Source organism: Tenrec ecaudatus, chromosome 10, assembly GCF_050624435.1.
Source record: "Tenrec ecaudatus isolate mTenEca1 chromosome 10, mTenEca1.hap1, whole genome shotgun sequence".
Taxonomy (NCBI): domain Eukaryota; kingdom Metazoa; phylum Chordata; class Mammalia; order Afrosoricida; family Tenrecidae; genus Tenrec; species Tenrec ecaudatus.
The window spans coordinates 106303420-106322661 of NC_134539.1; the positions used below are offsets into that span (position 1 = coordinate 106303420).

Here is a 19242-nt window from a genome sequence, read left to right on the forward strand (position 1 = left end):
TTTGAACCCAGCTCTTGACCCTGTGCCCTAGCAGCCCGGGGACCTGAAGCTCAGGGATGATGGGTGACCTGACCCTGCGGCACTGGTGCGGTAGACCCTCCCGGTGGCTTCTGAGTGCACGCTGCCCTCTCTTTCCAGATTTCCCGCGCCAGGAGATCAAGGCTGGTGGCGTTCCACATGGCCAGCGCCGTGACCCTGGGGCCGACAGTGCAGCTGCAAGACGCGTTGGGGCTGGAGCGAAATGATGAGGCCCTTTGAACACCTGGGAACGGGAAGGAGCGCACAGCTGGGAGCCAAGTGCCAGGACGTAGGAATGATGCCTCTGGGGGCGCTGGCCTCCCTCCCACCTGGGTGCTAGGAGCCGTCCCCAGGCTCCAGCCGGGAGCCTTGCCACCCAGGGGCATGGCCAAACCTTTCTTCCGACTCCAGAAGTTTCTCCGCCGAACACAGTTCCTGCTCTTCTTCCTCACGGCCGCCTACCTGATGACCGGCAGCCTGCTGCTGCTGCAGCGGGCCCGAGTGGCCCTTCCACAAGGGCCCCGGGCGCCCGTCCCACTGCAGACCTTGCCCGTGGCTGAGGTGGCACTGGGCATGGACCTGCTGGATAGCAGAGCCTCGCACCAGCCTCGAGTCAGCCCAGACCTGCTGCTGGGTGTGGACATGCAGCGCAGCCCCCTGGCCCGGCCCCGGCCTGAACCCCGCTGGCTCCGGAGCCGCAACTCAGAGCTGCGGCAGCTGCGAAGACGCTGGTTCCACCACTTCATGGGTGACACCCAGGGCCCTTCTGCGCCGGGCCCCGAAGTCCCCAGGCCAGCTGCTCACAGTCAAGGTAGGTGCTCTGCCCTGGTGCCTGGCCAGACCAGGGGTCACAGGCATGGTGCCCCCACCCCCACTCTGACCCTACTGTCAGCCAGAGTAGTTGGTCCTGCAGGCCCGGGGCTCCCTCCCTCCCTCCTGTTCAGGGGAGACTGGGAGGATGTGTGGTCTCTTTCATGCTCAGCTGGGTTCCCTTGTGACTCCAGACAGATGTGCCAGCAGGTCACCCAGAGCTCTCTCTCGGGGTTCAGATCCAGCTGGGCTGGAATCCCAGCACAGCCTCCTCCTCGCGTGAGCGGAGACAGGCGCTTCGTTCTCCAGGTCCCTCTGAAGTGGGCATGCAGGTGGCTGTTGTTAATTCATAAAGGCCAATTTGCCATGTACCTGTGAGGTGCACGCTGACGATCGGATCCCAGCTTTAGAGAAGAAGAAACAGGCACGGAAAAGTCTAATAAAGGGCCCTGGATGACTCCTGAAACAAGCATTCAAACCTCACAGGGAATAGATTTGGTTCCAGGGCCCCTGGGGTGGGACATACATAAACAAACAAACTCAGTGCCATCTGGTTGATCCCAGCTCACGGAGACCCTGTAGGACAAGGTCGAACTGTGCGTTTCCAAGACTAGCTCTGCTCTGGAGCAGGACGCCTCGGGTGTCCCCTGTGGAGCAGCTGATGCCTTCCAACGACTGACCTTGCGCAATGTGTGCCCCACTGCCAGGGAGGCAGTCAAGGAGAGAAATCCAGACGTCACTGTCATGGAGTCGAGGCTGACTCCGAGTGATTCTGTAGGTAGAACTGCCCCTGTGGGCTTCTGGGACTGTAACTCCCTGTCGTCCTCCATCGGTGTGAGTGGCGGTTTTGAACTGCTGACCTTGGAGTTAGCAGCCCAAGGCGTAGCCACTATGCAATAGGGCTCTGTAATAAAAGGTGCAAGTAAAGGGTTAAGACCTGGTTAACCCAGCAGGGGGTACCCAGGATCCCACCCCAGCGCTCACCACTGGCAATTCTGACCAATCACTGCCCTCCCCTCCCCAATAAATTATTCAGCAAGTACTCACCCCACCTCCAGATTTAAGGGAGAATGTGTTCTCCCCTCTAAATGTGGAAACCAAACCTGGTAGGGGCTGTAGGGTCGCCGAACTGGAGGCCCTGACAAAAGCAGGTAAAGGCCTGAGCCCCCCTGGAACCCCCTTTCCCTGCTGCAGCCCTGTGGGGCCAGCAGAGCCAGGCCAGCCTCTCCCAGGTGGGGAGCCAGCCCCAGGGACAGCTGCAGACCGCAGACAAAGCCAGCGCCTCTTTGCGGCCGGGCAGCCCGCCACGCTTCCTCCGGAAAGGGGCTGCACCGAGGCGGCGGGAGCTGCAGGAGGCTCCATCCATCATCGCGCATTTCATTATACCTTGGACAACATCCATAATGGGATAAAATGTCAGTAAGTTTACTAGGGGAAAAATAGTAACTTCTCCATAGCCAGTTTGTTTTTTATGGACAGTAATTTCCAGAGACATCCCACTGTCTCCAAAGCCATCGTGAATGGCAGCACGGCATGTCCACTTTGATGTGCAAATGAACAGATGTGGAGTTGCACACCACAACACGGCGCCTCCGTTTCAGCCGAAAGTAATAAACCCTCCCAGCAAATCCCACACGCGTTCTTTCTTTGCACCGGCTCGCCTCCGTCAGGGACTTAGAAAAACCCATTTGTTATTTTCCCGGGGCAGAGAGAAAGAGGAGGGGCGCACTCAAGGGGCGGAGAGACCATCTGGATGGGTGGCTCAGGCCCTTTTTGTAGACTGCGCCGGGGTCGGTGAGTAGTTGGCATCTTCTCCTGGCAGGTCAGCTCCATCCAATGACCAGCTGGCCCTGGGGAAGCTTCTCCTTCCTTTCAGAATCACCTGGCCTTTTTTCGCTGCTTTAAAGGCATGTTGTCTTCTCTTGTCCGTGTGTGTGTGTGCCGTGGCCATGTGCGTGCATGTGTGTATCCTTTAGCAAATACTGCTCCATCATCTCCTTGGTGAGAGTGGGGGATCAGAATAGCAATCGCTGTCATTGACTTGAACCTCCGGGATGTGCCAAGCATTGTTCTGCGTTGCACTACACCAGCCTCATTTAATTCAATCCTGAGACCCAAGCAAGACGGATGCCACTGAGCCAACCGATTCCGGAGACCCTGGCCTGTCGGAGCGGAACCGTGCTCCCAACACTCCCCAGAAGCTGATACTCCTGCTAACCCATTTCCAGGCTTTTCTTCTGAGACACCATCTGGGTGGATTTGAACCTTTTACCTTTTGGCTAGCCGCCACTTGCTGCTGACTCACTGATCCGAGTGTGCTACCCTGGGGCCCTATAGGGGACCGCGGGGTTTATCCATGATGAAGTTTAAGTTTCAAGGAAGTGATTCGACAGTGTTTTTGGTTGGCGTTGGGCTAAGCCCCTTGGGTTCTCTGATCCTGCCCCGGGGCCCTGAGTGGTGTAAAGGGTGCACACTAGCCAAAATGAGAGTCCCCCCCAAGGGGTCCTCAGAAGAAAGGCGTGGTGATCCAATCAGATCCAATGGAACTGATACGGACGGCCAAGTTCACCCCCTGGAAAAGGTTGACTTGACAACCACCGCGTTCTTCGTGCATGTTTTCCCAACAATAGGAAGGAAAGCACCCTGCTGAGGCAGAGTTCCACTCTGCTTTGACCTTGAACCCTCAGAGCTTGCAGTGTGGCTTTAGAAGCTGGGACACACTGTTGACAAGCCTGCATTGGCATCGACAGTTTGCCACTGGGGTAAACACAGGGCCCCCATCCTCAAGCAACCTTAAGTCATGTTGCTGGGAGACAGGTCCCACGTTTGAAGATGTTGACCAACCTCGGTTCGTTAGAGAGCCGTGGATGACAAGGGCATTGCTTTCTTTATAACCCCGGGGACAAGAGCTGTAAGACTCAGAGGAATGAGAGACCAGTGTGGGCTTGGGGTGGGGCGTGGGGAGCTTCAAGGCCAGTGAAGAAGCACGGGGGGGGGGGGACGGGCTGGATCCCCTTGACAATGGGGGAAATGGAGGCATTGGACACAGAAGTGGCTGCTGAGGCCAGATGCACAACTGCTTGTGGGGTTCACAGACAGGAAAACCTCACCCCAGAAGATAAAAGTTGGGCAGTCCCCCACCCCCAAAGCCCTCCGCAGGTGGTGCATCAGGGCCAAGAGCTTTCCAGGAATAGGAGTGTTCAGAAGGGGAGCCAGGATTGTGTTCCTTGTGGAGGAGCTGCCTGGGCGCTGACTGGCAGGCTGTGGGGAGGCTCTGAGCAGGTGACTCCGCAGACAGCCTCATTTCCTGGGGGCTGTGGGGCACGCACACCACAGGTGACATTTTAGAGGCTCCCAGGAGCAGAGGCAGACGTCCTCAGGAGATGTGCGACATCTTTATCACAGGTGCCAATCCAGATCTTGGCGCGGCTCCTGTGGGGGTGTGCTCACAGCTTGGGGATTGTGGGATCGCCTGTTTGCAGATTCCCAGTGTGCCACTCTCTCTGTCCAAACACCACAGCGCACGCGACATTTAGACACTGGCATGCGTTTGCCCTGTGCCTGAGTATGGATTCTCCGAGCCTTGCCGAGCCGCTCTGGGGGACATCATCTTCCCCGAGCGGTGGGGGAAGCAAGGCCACCACAGATCCCACCTGATGCTAATGTGGTTGGGTCAGACCTTCTGTAACTCTGTGGAGTCGGGTCACCCAGATTCTCCTTCCAGGGGTGTCTGGGAAGTGGCAGAGATGGACGAAGGATCCAAAGTCAGCTGGTCCGATGGCTTGCCACCCAGACACCCAGACTAGACTGTGGCGCAGCCTGCTGCCAGCTTGCGGGGACTCACTCCTCCCCGGATGAGATTTGCCTAGAAGCAGCTCTTCTCATTTGAAACACCTTTCTTCAAAAAGATGATCATTCGCTGAAAACAAATGGGTGCATAAGCAAATGTGGCGAAGAATGCTGATGGTGCCCGGCTATCAAAAGATATAGCATCTGAGATCTTAAAGCCTTGAAGGTAAACAAGCGGCCATCTAGCTCAGAAGCAACAAAACCCCATATGGAAGAAGTACACCAGCCTGTGCGATCACAAGGTGTCAAAGGGATCAGGTATCAGGCATCATCAGAACAAAAAATCTTATCATAGTGAATGAGGGGGGTAGTGCAGAGTGGAGACCCAAAGCCCATTATAGGTCACTGGAGATCCCCTTACAGAAGGATCTCAGGGAAGAGACGAGCCAGTTGGGGTGCGATGTAGCAACAATGAAACATACAACTTTCCTCTAGTTCCTAAATGCTTCCTTCTGCTCCCCCCCTCCTGCCCCACTATCATCCCAATTCTACCTTGTAAGTCTGGCTAGACTAGAGGATGGACACTGGTATCGATGGGAACTGGAAACTCAGGGAATCCAGGGTGGATGATCCCTTCAGGACCAGTGGTGTGAGTGGCGATACTGGGAGGGCAAAGGAAGGGTGGGTTGGAAAGGGGGAACCGATTACAAGGATCTACATGTGACCTCCTCCCTAGGGGACGGACAACAGAAAAGTGGGCGAAGACAGACATTGGACAGGGCAAGATATGACAAAATAATAATTTATAAATTATTATTCATGAGGGAGGGGGAGTAGGGAGGGAAGGGAAAAATGAGGAGCTGATGCCAAGGGCTTAGATAGAGAGCAAATGTTTTGAGAATGATGAGGGCAATGAATGGACAAACGTGCTTTACACAATTGATGTATGTATGGTTTGTGATAAGAGTTGTATAAGCCCCTAATAAAATGATTAAAAGAAGAAAAAAAAAGATGATTATTCCTGCCATCATGCCACCCTTCCCTCTGGCCTGCAGTGAGGCCACACAGCCCGGTGCCCATCATCAGGGTGTTTGTGCAGGCAGGAGGCCTGGTGGGACAGAGAGCGGGGCTGGAATCCAGAGGAGACAAATCAACAGCGTTTTGACTGGGTCGCTCTGGGTGGTGGGAGGAGGGGATAGACTGGCTGACTCCATGGGCCTTGCTGTGATGTCCCGGTAGACAGGGGCTGTTCACCAAGAAAGGGAGACAGCCAGATATAGTGTCCCCGTGGATACTTGCCCCCTGGCACCCAGTGGGAGGTTGGGCAGCAGCTCTCCCCTCTTGGAGGTGCCTTGTCCAGGAAGGGCTGCAGCCCCTCTAGCTCACCCTGAGGGCAGGCCCCGGATGAAGTCCTTCCCTCTGAGTCTCCGCTGTGCCCTCCTGCAGGCACGTACCTCGGGTGCTTCAGTGACGACGGCCAGGAGAGGACTCTGAAGGGGGCCGTGTTCTACGACTTGAGGAAGATGACTGTGGCACACTGCCAGGAGGCCTGCGCCGAGCGGTAAGGGCACGCACGGGCTGTGTCACTGGCCCTGGATCAGAGACCTGGCCCAGGCCAAGGGGACACATGGAGAGGTTGGGCTCACCAGCTGGCTGTGGTTGCTGGCCAGCCAGCTGTGGCCAGGCTCCAGACCCACCTCAGGCCCCTCTCCCGGCAGGTCCTACTCCTATGCGGGCTTGGAGGCCGGAGCAGAGTGCTACTGCGGGAACCGGCTCCCGGCGGTGAGCGTCGGCCTGGAGGAGTGTAACCAGGAGTGCAAGGCGGAGAAGGGCTCCATGTGCGGGGGCGTCGACCGGCTCTCCGTGTACCGTGTGCAGGAGCTGCAGCCAGGCTCCAGGAAGCGTGAGTGTGCCCGCCCGTGCCTGCCTGTCGTCCCCGACCCACCCTCCCACTCTTCTTCCCCATCTTCCAGGAACCGAGGAGCCCCACCTGTGGGGTCTGTGTTTGTGAAGGAAAGCTGAAATGACTTTCTCACTGTCTGGAGACTCCAGGTCTGAATCCAGCTCGGCCAGGTTGAGACCTTCCTTGTAGGTAGTCTCGGGGCTCCTCCGTTCCTGGGATTCTCGTGTGTGTGTGTGTGTGTGTGTGTGTGTGTGTGTGTGTGTGTGTGTGTGTGTGTGTGTGTGTGTCTGTCTGTCTGTCTAGGCAACGCTGATAACTCAGAGGTGATTCCATTTAGAATGCATTTCTTCCCAGGGGCGATGGAGTGATGACCCCAGGTGAAGCTAAGGTAGAGGGGTCAGCACATACCCCGAAAGGAAGTCCCTGCAAGAAGACTTGGCAGAGCAGGCTCAAACAGCACAAAGGTGGTGCGGATGGCGCAGAACCAGGGAGTTCTGGCTTCTGTTATGCCTGTAGGGGGCGCATGGCCACAGCATGGCGCAAGGAGACCCCATCTCCAAATCGGATTTCCCCCACGGATACAGGGACTAGGATTCCATTGTTTTAGAGGGGGTGGGGGACACAATTTAATCTTTAACACCCCGAAGGAGAAAACCTGGTAGGAGACCCAAAGTCCAGACCTTGAATTCCGCTACGGTGGGGATATGTACACCGTGGCAATTGGCAAAGACCAGGTACCCCAACGCCCCCTCTCTGAGTTCCTGGTCCCTGTGGTTGGCAGAGGCAGACATAGTTTTCTGGTACACCAGCTAATCTGGAATGTCCCTACGCTACAAAACACTTCCAGAGCGCTGCACACAGTCTAGCAAACCTCCTTTAAACGCCGAGTTGACCTTGGAGGAAGGTAAAAACCTCTGGGCCCAGAAGTAAAGAGGGGACCAAGAACCCTGACGGTGAGAGTAACGATGGGCTTATTGTGGGGCTCGATAGAGGGGAAGTGGCTCCACGTGTTGCCATCAGATGTAGGTTTTCATTCCCAGCAGGACAGGAAGGGAGGCCGCGGGGCGGGCCTGCTCTGGGTACAGACTTTGATATAAAACTGCATAAAGCCGGATTCTATTTCCCTGAGGTGGACATCCGAGAACATTCTGATTACAAAAGTATGCACGTGCACCCACCACCCAGCCGTTTCGGGCAGTAGAAAGAAGCCTACTCTGTTTGGACCGAGGCTTAAGGGGAGGAAAAAATCAAATCTCGCTCCGACTTTGTACCCACTGGTTTGCATGGGCATGGAGTTGGGGGTTCAAATGCATACCATCTGCCTGCTCCTAGATGCTCCACCATATAAGGTGACTCCAGGACACCTGGGAGGCAACGAGCAGAGACAAATGCAAAGTCTCTCTTGAGATCTAGGCCCTCAGAGGGAGCCCACATCGAGGCAGCCAACAGCAAGACCGATAGCTTCTCTACAACCCCCACCAAGAATTTCAGCTAAGAGGGCTACCAATCTAGGAAAGATTATAACGGAAGTGCCCAACTAGACACAGGGCGGTGAGCCTCAGAGCCACTGACTGGAAGTCCGAGAAGCTCCCTTAGGAGACGATGCATTTGTCAGCATGTGCTACTATTCAGGCCACCCATTTTATGACGGAGAGGGGCAGGGGGAGAAGGAGTCAAGAGTGGGCTGAGAGCCCTGGGGAGAGGGGAGTGGCTGAGGGGAGAGGCAGGGCCCCCTTGACTCGGACACAACTGATCCAGGCCATGCTGCAGGACCAAGACTCTAGCAGAGCCCGGGGATTGGTCTCAGAAGGAAGCAGCGCTCAAGGAGGAGGTGTAGAGTCTGGCGACAGGTGGTTTTGCACACAGGTTCCTGAGAGGGACCTCTTAGCAACATGTTGAGTTGGCTAGAGACGCATAGGCGAGCCTGAAGGCCACATTGGCCACCGTGTACCACTGAGATCAGAGAAACAGGGAGAGGGATTCAGTGGGCCGCTCTGGCCAACTGGTGTGAAGAGGAGATGAGGCTGCTGAGGTGCGTCTGGCATCCGACAGGCTCTCTGGGAGCCAGGGGAACAGAGGGAGGAAAGGGATTGGGGCAGAGATGCCGACTCTTGAATTTGTAGATGAATGAATGAGCTCGTCCTTCATGGATATCTACTCTGAGGTTGGCCCTGCCCTGGTCACAAAGCTTTCTTAATAGACAGCTACCTTGAGGCCACCCTGCTACCCAACCAAGTGGCCATCGTGTGGCCCATGTGACTCTATGTCAGCTTCTGAGGTCATTTCGTTTCCTGGGTTCACACAGCATTGCCACCTCTGGCCTCTGCCCTTCCTCCAGAAGGGACACAACCGTGTGTGTCCTGCCATCCGGTCCTGCCTGCTTCCTCACTGGTTTCTGGAGATGGCCCATTGTGTCCATCTTCAGTGGGTCCATGGGTTAAAGGAGAGACGATGCCAGCACTCAAGCCAGCCCCAGATTTTGAGTTGGCTGGACTCGGTGTCAAGGTTGATATTGACAATATGCGGGAGGCAGGCCATGGACGTCTGAGAGGTTGGCCTTGACTTCCCCACCTCCTTTGTAGTGTGTACCTGTCAGGCTGCGATATGCAAAGTCATCGGTTTAAAAGCATAGCCGCTCTTTGGGAGGAAGACAGGGACTTTCTACTCCCATAAGGAGTTAGATTCTGGGGAATCAGAGGGGCAGTTCTGCTCTATCCTAGAGGGTCACTGTGAGTTGGCCTCCGCTCATGGCAGTGAGTTGTGTTTTGTTTTCCAAGGCAGGGAGCTGGCGGGACTCAAGAGGAGATCAGGGGATCGCTATCCCACCCCACCCACAGCTTAAATTGTAACTGAGTCGCCAGGAAAATGAAGGGAATGAGACCCGTGTTACTTATTTATTCATTCATTCATTCATTCATTCATTCATTTATCTATCTATCTATCTATCTATTTATTTATTTATTTCTACACCCCAGTAGGCACAGGAGATGGCCTGAGCAGTGGACTCATGTCTCCACCTTGGAGGAGTCTTTCTGCCCACAATGGACCCCATGGGCTCACACCTGGGGAGTGTGGGAGAGGGGGTCAGCGGAGCAGACTGCACTGGGTGACAGCCTGTTCCCAGTTCGTCACATTCTCGCAGCCTAGAGGCTAGCACCTCCAGCTGCACCCCCATTTTGAACGTGCCCCAGTTTCTGCAGGGCCTTCTCCAGCATGACCTCAGGCAGCCTGCCGGTGCAGTAGGCCCCGTGAGCATTCGTGATCCCTGGGGCTTCCATGGTAGAAGGCTCGCCCACCACGTGGGAGAGCCAGGTTGTTGGTGTAGGCTTGCATCTTGCCGCCACACAGGGTTCAAGGTGAGTTTCCAGAGTGGGAGGGACTAGTAAGAAATGCCCAAGATCTGTCTCTGGAAATCAACCAATGAAAACCCAACGGATTACAACGGTCTGATCCACAACCAGTCACAGGGGTGGCAAGGATGGGGCAGCCTTTTGTTCTGTTGTGCCATGCATCTAGGGTGGGCTTGAGGGTAGCTGACAGCAATACCCTTGAGTAACAGGCTGTTTGTCAGAGTTGGGGCTGGGGACGGGGTGGAGGGGACTGGGGATCCCAGTGACCCCTTGCTGAACTCCCTGAGGTCTGGAACTGCCTGAGTTGTTGACCACCCTACTCTCCCTGTGTCTTGTCTGCCTGTCCCTCCCTTGGTCCCTGAGCCTGCCACCCCAAGATCTATTCCACCCCCATGGGACCAGTTGAGGAGCAGAGTAGTCCAGGACATCTAGATGTTTTGTTCTTTGGGAGCCCAATCATATGACAGAACACAGTTTCTAAGACCAACACTAGTGACCACTCCAGGCTTTACACTGAGAAGCAGGGCATTAATGTACTCGGGGGAGACGGCCCTTCCTATACGCTATAGCGGGTCTTTGTGCTGAAGCCAAGATCACTGCGGCTGCGGCCAATGGCCTTGTCAATCCAGGATTTGGTCCGGCTTGGCACGTTGGGGCATGGAGAAGCTCATGGACTTTGATATGCTACCTACAGAAACCCTGACACACATTTCCCCATAAGACATAGATATAAGCAGTGGGTGTGGAGACATTCCAGAAGGCTGGTTCACAATGAGGAAGCCACACCCAGAGCAGGACTTGCCCACCAGAAGGTCTGGAGAGCAAGTTGGCAGGGGGCATTATTTACAAGATGAGCTTGAGGGACATTCCTTGAATTTTGGTGGGAATTCAAGATCAGAGAGAGATGCATCTTACCAAGAAGCAATGCCAGTGGTGTGATTCTGAACGTACAGCAATGAGGGCTGAAAGGAGCTCAGGTGGCCAAATTTACTTTTCTCTTAATGTGTGTGCTCTAAGAGGGCATAGGAATTTCCAGAACACTCCCGATGTGCAGAATCTGGTGTGTAGTCAATGCACTATATTCATATGTATGGGAAGGAGGCAGGAAGGATGGTTGGATGGATGGGTGGGTGAGTGGATAGGTGGGTGGATGGATGGATGGTGGGTGAGTGGGTAGGTGGGTGGATAGATGAATGGATGGATGGTGGATGGGTGGATGGATGAATGGATGGATGGGTGGATGGATGGATGGATGGATGAATGGATGGATGGATGGGTGGGTGGGTGGATGGATGAATGGATGGATGGGTGGATACATGGAGAGATGGTGGAAGGAGTAGACAGAAGGATGGGTGGAAGAATAGAGACAGGAAGAATAGGGTGGAAGGGAGATAGGTAGAGGTAGGGATGAAAGGAGAGGTAGGGGGATAGATGGGTGGATGAACATTGTCCCTAGAGAGAAGTAAGATTTGAACTCAACAGTTCGTGGCCAAATGGTCCCTTGGTGACTCTGGGTGACCAACGTTGTGATCTGAGGTCGCTTTCTGTCTTCATTTCCTAGAGCTGCCAAATGCAAGTGAGGGGCTTTGAAGAGTAGAAATATATCGCAGCACAGTCCCGGAGGCTGGAAATCCATGTCATGGCCCGTGCCATGCCCTCCTCGTGGTTTCCGGCACTCCTCAGCAGCGCTCTGCGGGTTGTAGCAGTTTCACGTGGCTCCTGCCCAGTGTGTGGTTCCTTTCTCTGTCTGTCCGCCCCTTTGACAAGTCCCGGGCAGAAGGGATTTGGACCAGGACCCACCCTGCTCCAGAACAACTTCACTAAGGGGGTCGCATCCTCAAAGAGGACAGACTGCTTCCCTAAGCAGGGCCACCTTCACAAGTAGAAGGGGCAGGTCTCCAGCAAGTTGTGTGTTTTTGTTGGGGGGGGGGGAGGGCACCATTCAATGGGAAAACCCTGCCCTTCTCACATCAGAACACTTTTCCCCATTGAACCCCATTGCTGAACCCCATTTCCAGGGCGGCAGCCCCTGGTTGTCCTCATGATAGAGGTTGGCACCATTTCTCACCAGACCCCCGTTTCCTCTCCTGCAGGAAGGAGCGCCACATACCGAGGGTGCTTCCGGCTGCCAGAGAATGCATCACACGCCTTCCCCGACCCCCTGATACAGGCCAACGTGACGGCGGACACGTGTGCGGGCTTCTGTTCCCAGAAAGTAAGAGCGGTGACCGTTACAGACCCCTTTCTGAAGCCTTCTCACATAGGCAGTGACCCCAGGGGAAGGAGCAGGTGCCCAGGCGGGCAGCACGTTCCCGTTGCCCAGCCCAGAGGGTTTGGCCGCACACGAGACAGTCAGTGACTGCTGGGGGCGAGCCTGCAGCTGGCAGTGGGGTCTTGAGGCTGGGTGGGGAGTTTTCAAGGAAGTTGCAAAACTGGCATGAATCGCCGATGGTGACTTGGCTCCCTTTAGAAGGGAGAAGATGCTGGCTCGGGTCTTGGGGCAGAGCGGATGGATTTCTGCTCGTTGCACTGTGTGTGTGTGTGCACGCACACGTGCGAAGGTGACGAGGGGGACTGCGCTGTGCATGAGGTCCTGGAGGGGCTTCGTGGAGTGGGGCTCTGGGAAGGGGCTGACCGGGGCCCTGCGGTGCAGTGGATTGTTTTTATATTGTGCTTTTTTTTTTTTTTGCAATGGTTGTGTAACTCCCACCAAAGGATTAGGTGGAACTATGCAAGTAAGGCATTTGTGGTCCACGGGGTGGGGGGAATTGGTGAGCTTGCTAAGGACAAACGTAAGGTGCATGGCACCCTGATGGGGCAGGGCTATGTAAACAAGGTGTTTGGGACCCAACAAGGGAGTTGGCCAGTTTTGTCACCCCATTAGGCAGAATGTGGGAGTGGGGGGGCTCACTACCACCAAAAAGAGATGGGAGTAGAGGGTGTCCTTTGGACTCAGGGTCCCTGCACTGAGGACCTCTTAGACAGAGAAGACGGAGAGAAAGCGTACCTGGGAGCAACGGTACCGGAGATGGCACGAGATGATGAGAACCAGCAGAAACCGGTGTCAGCGGACAGTAGACGGGTGTAAGGTGGCAGGCACAGGATGGCTTCCCATCCCACAGGACCAGGTGGCTCCAGCGGCTGTGCCAACCACCTACAAGACTGAGTGCCTGTGGGCAAGCTTCCTGGTGGAACGGGATGGCCGGGGGCATTTATTGGCCGGGTTGATGGATTTTGTAATGGTTACCTGAGCAGGGCAGAGGTCAGCCCTAGTGTCTGTGGGGGCACAGGGCCACCGCTGATAAGAGGCTCCCTGAATTGAAGAACTGTGTCCTGGTCCTTCCTGATCCTGCATGGCAACCTGTCATTTCCCTAAGAAGCCGCATCATGTGTGTTGGTGGTCTGTGGGTGTGACTTAGCTCCGAAGGGAGTTTTGTGTGGCCGCTGCAATGAATGGTCACAAAGAGCGGGACAGTGGCGGGGCCGAGGGAGCGTCGGCTGGTGTCATCACTGGTGGAAAGGCTGGGGAGACGGGGTGGTACTCCCTGGCCTTTGCCTCAGAGGTATGAGCCAGGGCGGATGCTCCTGGTGACTTGTCTGTCCCTCGTGCCGTGAGGGGACCTCTGACATCACCACCCATTTTATAGTGCCCCACCCCCACCCCACACTGCGCTGTGGTCTGAGCCTGCTCCAGGGTGGGCAAGGCGAGTCAAGGGCTTGCGGGAGGCAGGCGCTGGCATGTGTGACGTGAGCTGAGGAGGCCCAGCATGCTGTGTCCCAAGTGCCGTGGGGTCTTGGCTGCCCCTAGGTGGCCGTGGCTGGGGCTGGGGGCTGCCTCATCCTCCACAGAGCTGTGGAACTTGGCAGCAGAAGAGAACAGGGTTGAGGAGAGGCGGGAGCTTTGGTATTGAGGGTGACGCTCCTTCCCAAACACTAGTACAGGGCCGGGACTTCCACACGCCATTTTTTGCCTTCTTGGTTTGACTTTTGAATGTGAATGAGGGGAAGAATTGCAGTCCACTGGTCACGTGCTTCCCTTTGAAGGGTTGAGGGTGGGGCAGGAAGCCAAGCCAACTGCCCCACCCCCTTTCCACCCGCTCCATGTGTTTTTCTCTCCTACCAGGGTCTCCCCCTTTGAAGTAGCTCTCCTGCACCCCCACCCTTCCAGAGCCACCTGCCCAGGAAGCCTTGGGTGGCAGGGCTGGTGGGGCCCACTGCAGGCAGGGGGCTGCACAGCAGCCTTGTTGACTCTCAGACCATCTGGCCTGCAGACCCCTGCTCCCACCACTCCCCGACCCCGGGCAGGGACAGAGGAGAGGGCTAGGCAGATGGGGTCCATGCTCAGCCGGTGGCCGCTAGGAAATAAGCTGCCCTGCTTGGGTTCTACCCCACCCCATTCGCCACTCCCTGCACCTGCTGCTCCAGGTAGCTCTCTGCAAAGACCCCCCTCCCATCAGGATCAAAAGAAAGCTGTGGGTCAGGCCTGGCAAAGGCAGTATGGAGGTGCCCGCCGGTGTTCTGAGCACTGTGAGAGCCTCTTCCTGCCGTTAGCTGCTCTGATCCTCCCAGTAGATCCCTGCTTGCCACCAGAGGTTCTGGAGGTGCCCGGGGGTGACAGCGCCCACCCGCAGGCCCAGAGCAGCTGGCTTTGAAGCTCCGGCATCCCTCCAGCACACGGTTCATGCTGTGGCCTCTCAGAGGTGGTTCGGCCCAGAGGCGAGAGACACAGGGGGAGAAGCAACATGAAGAAGGGGAGCAGTCGGTACCCCCGCCACCCTGTTGCTGTGCCTCTCGTTTCTGACAGTCATATGTTCCCATGCAGCAGCATAACGAGGTGGCCTTGCGCTCTGCGGTCACAGATAAGGCATCGGTGGATGGCTTTGACCAGCCAGCGGAGATGGGCTTTCTCGTCATCTGTCCCCCATCGTCCTCAGTGCCGCTCTGCCTTCCTCCGCTCCTCTCTGTCTCTGAAGTGGTCACATTCGCGTAACCAAGAGAAGCCCTCTTCCCAAATAGGATTATGCCCACAGGTTAGGACCCACAAGTTCGGCGAGCACACGAGCCAGCCTCTTACAGTAGCCAGGGGTGTGCAAGGCTGGAACTTCCTCCCTGTCCCCCACCCCCTGTCCCTTGCCTGGTCTCAGTTGCCCAGTTTCCTGCCTGGGAGGCCTCTTGATGGCCTTGGCTTCTCCTGGGCACTTTGAGAGGTGGTCTGTGACCCTTCCACATCATGATCTTGGTGTCACTGCTCCTTCACGCAGCCCCCAGGGAGACGGCACTGTGTGACGGTTCTGCACCTTGGGCAATGGTTGTCTAATTCTACACTTTAGGTGGTTTCATATCTGAGGAGCCTGGAGGTGTAGTGGTTACGTGACAGGCTGCTAACCTTAAGGTCAGCTGCTGCTGACCGGGGCCTCCTACTCCTGCAAAGAGCTACAGCTTGGAAACTCACAGGGGCAGTTCTACCCTGCCCTGCCGGGTGCCTACAAGTCAGCATCGACTCGATGGCCGTGAGTTCTATTTTATGTCACTTAATTCCACAAAGTCTTGTGTAATTTGCTATTTTATATAGCTGTATAGTGGTAAGGGACAATGCCACCCAAATTTACTATTTTAACAATGTTATGTGTCCAGCTCCCGGGTCATTACTTCTCTTTACTGAGTTGTGTGACCTTCACCACTATTTATTTCCAAATGTTTTTCAGACATCTGGTACCTCTTAAGCAGTAGCTCCTGTTCTCCCAGCAGCCCTGCAGTGTGTGCATGCACACACACACAAACACACACACACACACACACACACACACACACACCATTGAATGTGGGCCAACTCACAGGGACCCGATAGGACAGAGTAAAACTATACCTCTGGGTTTTCGAGCCTGTAAATCTATAGGAGCAGACAGCCTCACCTCTCTCCCTCGGAGCTGCAGGTGGGTTCAAACTGCTGACCTGGCAGTTAGTAGCCTAATGCACGACCCATGATCCATTACTAGTGCGCCCAGTAATAAACTCTGGTCTCTCTGCACTTGCCTGTTCTGCCTATTCCATACATGTGGGATCATACAGTATCTGGCCTTTGGTCTCTGGTTTATTTTCGTTGACATACCGCTTCACATTTCACTCACGTAGCCAAACATCCTTTCTCTCCACGGCTGCCTAACGGACCTTCGGACATAGGTACCATGGTGGTTTGTCCGTCTGCCCGTTGATGGACGCTCGAGTTGTTCCCCGTGGTGGGTAAGAGTGCTGGGAACACTGGTAGGCGGCGCCTGTGTGAGTCTGTGTTCTGATTCCACCTGGGTAGACACGCATGCCTAGGAATGGGTTTGCTGGGTCATGGGGGGGATTTCATGTTTTGCTCTTTCGAGGAACTTGAGCCTTACCTTTTCCACCAATCAGTCTGCCGTAAAGACTTTCACAGCAGAGCAAAACAAGCTTTCTCATTCTTCCTGATGGCTGTAGAAGAGTCTATTGTGTCGATATTTGATCATTTACTGAGTGCCCCTGGAGGGGAGGCAGATGGTGAACGAACTAGGCAGCTAATTGGAAAGGCTGAAGGGGTAAGGCCATCCAGAGATGCCTCAGAAGAAAGGTCTGGTGATCCCCTCCCCGAAAAGTCGCCCCTGGAGCCCCCGTGTAGCACAGCTTGACTCTGACAGACGTGGTGTTGTTTCCAGGCCAAGCTGGTGCCGTGGCCGCTGGTGTGGTGTGCGTCTGTCTCACCAGCTTAACCGAAGACCCCGTACGGTTAGGCTCTCGGCTTCCCATCTTTTCCTTCAATAGACCAGGGCACAGGGATACCTGGCGTGCGCTGTTTTGCATGAGTGGCTCTGTGAGGTTCAAAAAAACCCCAAACAAATCAAGGAAATGCTACATCTAAGAATGGTGTGTCTTTGTCCTTTTGATCAATGTGGTAAAGGGGGGGGCGATTTACACCCCACCAGGGTGATGCCAGGACAGATTTGCGTCTTCTTCCGGCAGTCCTCGGTACGCTCCGTCTTCATCGCCAGCTCCATCACGCAAGTGCATCGCTTCCTCTTTGGCCTTCTCTCCGCAGCGTCCAGATGTCCTGTGCATATGAGGTGATGGAAATACCAGGGCCTGGGTCAGGCACACCTTACTAACCTGTCCTGCAAGAAGGACAGCCAGGATGCTCCTTAGAAGCAAAGATAGCAGCGGTGAGACATCATCGCACATACAGGGGACATGCCATCAGGAGAGACCAGTCCCTGGAGAAGGACACCATGCTCAGTAGAGTAGAGGGGCAGCGAGGAAGAGGAGGCCCTCGATGGGATGTGTTGACACCATGGCTGCGGCAGTGGGCGCAAACAGAACAATTGTGAGGCTGCTGCAGGACCGGGCAGTGCTTCATTCTCTTGTACCCAGGGTGGCTATGAGTCAGCACCAACTTGGCACCTAACGAGGGAGATGCCACAGAGCCCTAGTGGCATACTGGTTACGTATTGGACTGCTAAGTGCAACATCAATAGTTCAAAACCACCAGTTCCTTCTTGGGAGGAAGACAAGGCTTTCTGCTCCCATAAGGAGTTACAGGTCTTGGAAGCCCGCAGGGGCAGGTCTACCCTGACCTATGGGGTTGCTAGGAGCTGGATTCAACTCAGTGGCAGTGAGTTTGGTTTGGGTTTCAGGGATGTGCCAGGGTTGGTCCTCTCCGAGGAAGGGCACTTTCTGGAGGAGTGTTTGGGGGTGGGGGAGGGTTTGGCAGAGAGAAGAGCTTGGAAGCAGCAGAGTGGGTTGATGTCCCCGTGGCACTCTATCTTGGTCACTAAAACTCCCAAAACACTGTCCTGAGTCACTGCTCACTCACAGCGACCCTGTGGGACAGGGTAGACCTGGCCCTGTGGGTTTCTGAGATGGTCACTCATCCAGTTGGCACCCTAACGTGTAAGCTGCAGCACCCCAGGGCTCCAGGTCAGCATCTTGATACCCAGGAAATTATGCCCTGCGGCGGTCATTGTTGTTGCGAACTGCCCTCGAGCCGGCCCCAGCTTATGGGCACCCCATGTCCCGTGGACCTTGTGCCATGCCCATGAGCAGATGCAGATAGACCGCAGTGGTCACTATAGGGTTTCAGCCTCTGGGTTTTACAAGCCAACCACCAGACCTTTCTTCCTAGTCTCTCAGTCCAGCAGCTCCACTGAAAGCTGCCCAGCCTCACTGCCATCCCTGTGCCTTCACTGTGCATGAAGGGTATGTGGATCTCCCACAGGGAAGGTGGAAATCCTACCGCTGAGCCCGTGCTGTCCTGCCCTGGAGTGACAGACCCAGAATGTCAAGATCTCAAGCCCCACACTTTGCTACCATCTGTCTTTCTACAGACTTACTGGGCACATGCCCAGCGTGCTTGCCCTTTCTGCACAGAGGACCTCCCGAAAGATGCCTGCCAGTGCCCGGCGGCTTGAGCACTGTGGCGTGTTTGAGGACAGGTTCCCTGCTTGGGCCTTGGCCGGACTGCTGTGCATGGCTGGGATCAGAACCGTTCTGAAGGGCCCTGTGTGGGCAGCAGCATCTGTCCTGTTGCGGTCTCCCCTGGATTGTTGGAAGGGGCTGGCTGGGTAGGCATGCCCTCAAGTCCCATTGTCTCCATCCTGCAGCTGTGAGGAGCCAAGTCATTATTTCCAGCATGAAAGTAGAAATCGGGTGTTGGCAGAACACATGGAGTGGGATCTGGCCCAACCCCTGTGCTGACACGGTGGGTGGGTGAAGCGAGGACATTCGGGAGCCAGGAGAGCCTGGCCAGCACTCAGGCAACCAGCAGGCACTGAAAATTTCTGATGCCTGAGACCAGGGAAGTACAGAAGGAGTGAAGGTCGGGACCGATTGCGGAGGGCTTTGAATGCCTGGCTCAAAGTTCAGACTATTTGTGGGGTCTTTTTTAGGGAGTACACAGGTGCTGAGGAGCCTAGGTGCCATAATGGTTCTGCATTGGGCTGCTAACCACAAGGTCAGCAGTTTGAAACCAGCAGCCGCTGCTCTGTGGGAGAAAGAGGAGGTTTTCTCCTTCCCTAAAGAGTTAAGGTCTTGGAAGCCCACAGGGGCAGTTCTGCGGTGTCCTGCAGGGTCTCTAGAGGTCGTCGTCATCTCCGTAGCCAGGAGAGAGAAGTGGGAGCTATTGATGGTACAGCAGGGAGGGAGGGGTGTGTCCGGTGGCTCCTCAGCTCGGTGGCTGTGGGTAGGCTCCTGGGGAGCAGGGAGAGGAGAGGTTGATAAAGGAGACAGTGGATCTAAGAGATTCCACAGGGCCAGAATCCACAGAAGAACATTCGGAGCCCACAGAGAGGGGACCTTGGAGCCTCCAGCAGGATGATGGGGCATGGTGCAGAAAGACCTGGCAACGGGTATGTAGAA

General features: G+C 55.6%; 1 protein-coding gene across 1 annotated transcript in view; it reads left to right on the plus strand.

Annotated features, from left to right (window-relative positions):
* The first annotated feature begins 284 nt into the window (after window positions 1-284).
* The window catches only part of WSCD1 (WSC domain containing 1), a 34241-nt gene continuing 15283 nt past the window's right edge, over window positions 285-19242 (plus strand). The window contains exons 1-4 of the mRNA XM_075559189.1: window positions 285-829; window positions 6064-6178; window positions 6336-6520; window positions 11964-12085. Of these exons, the coding sequence (XP_075415304.1) occupies window positions 403-829; window positions 6064-6178; window positions 6336-6520; window positions 11964-12085 (849 nt within the window). The 5' untranslated portion in view covers window positions 285-402. The remainder of the gene's footprint in view (window positions 830-6063; window positions 6179-6335; window positions 6521-11963; window positions 12086-19242) is intronic.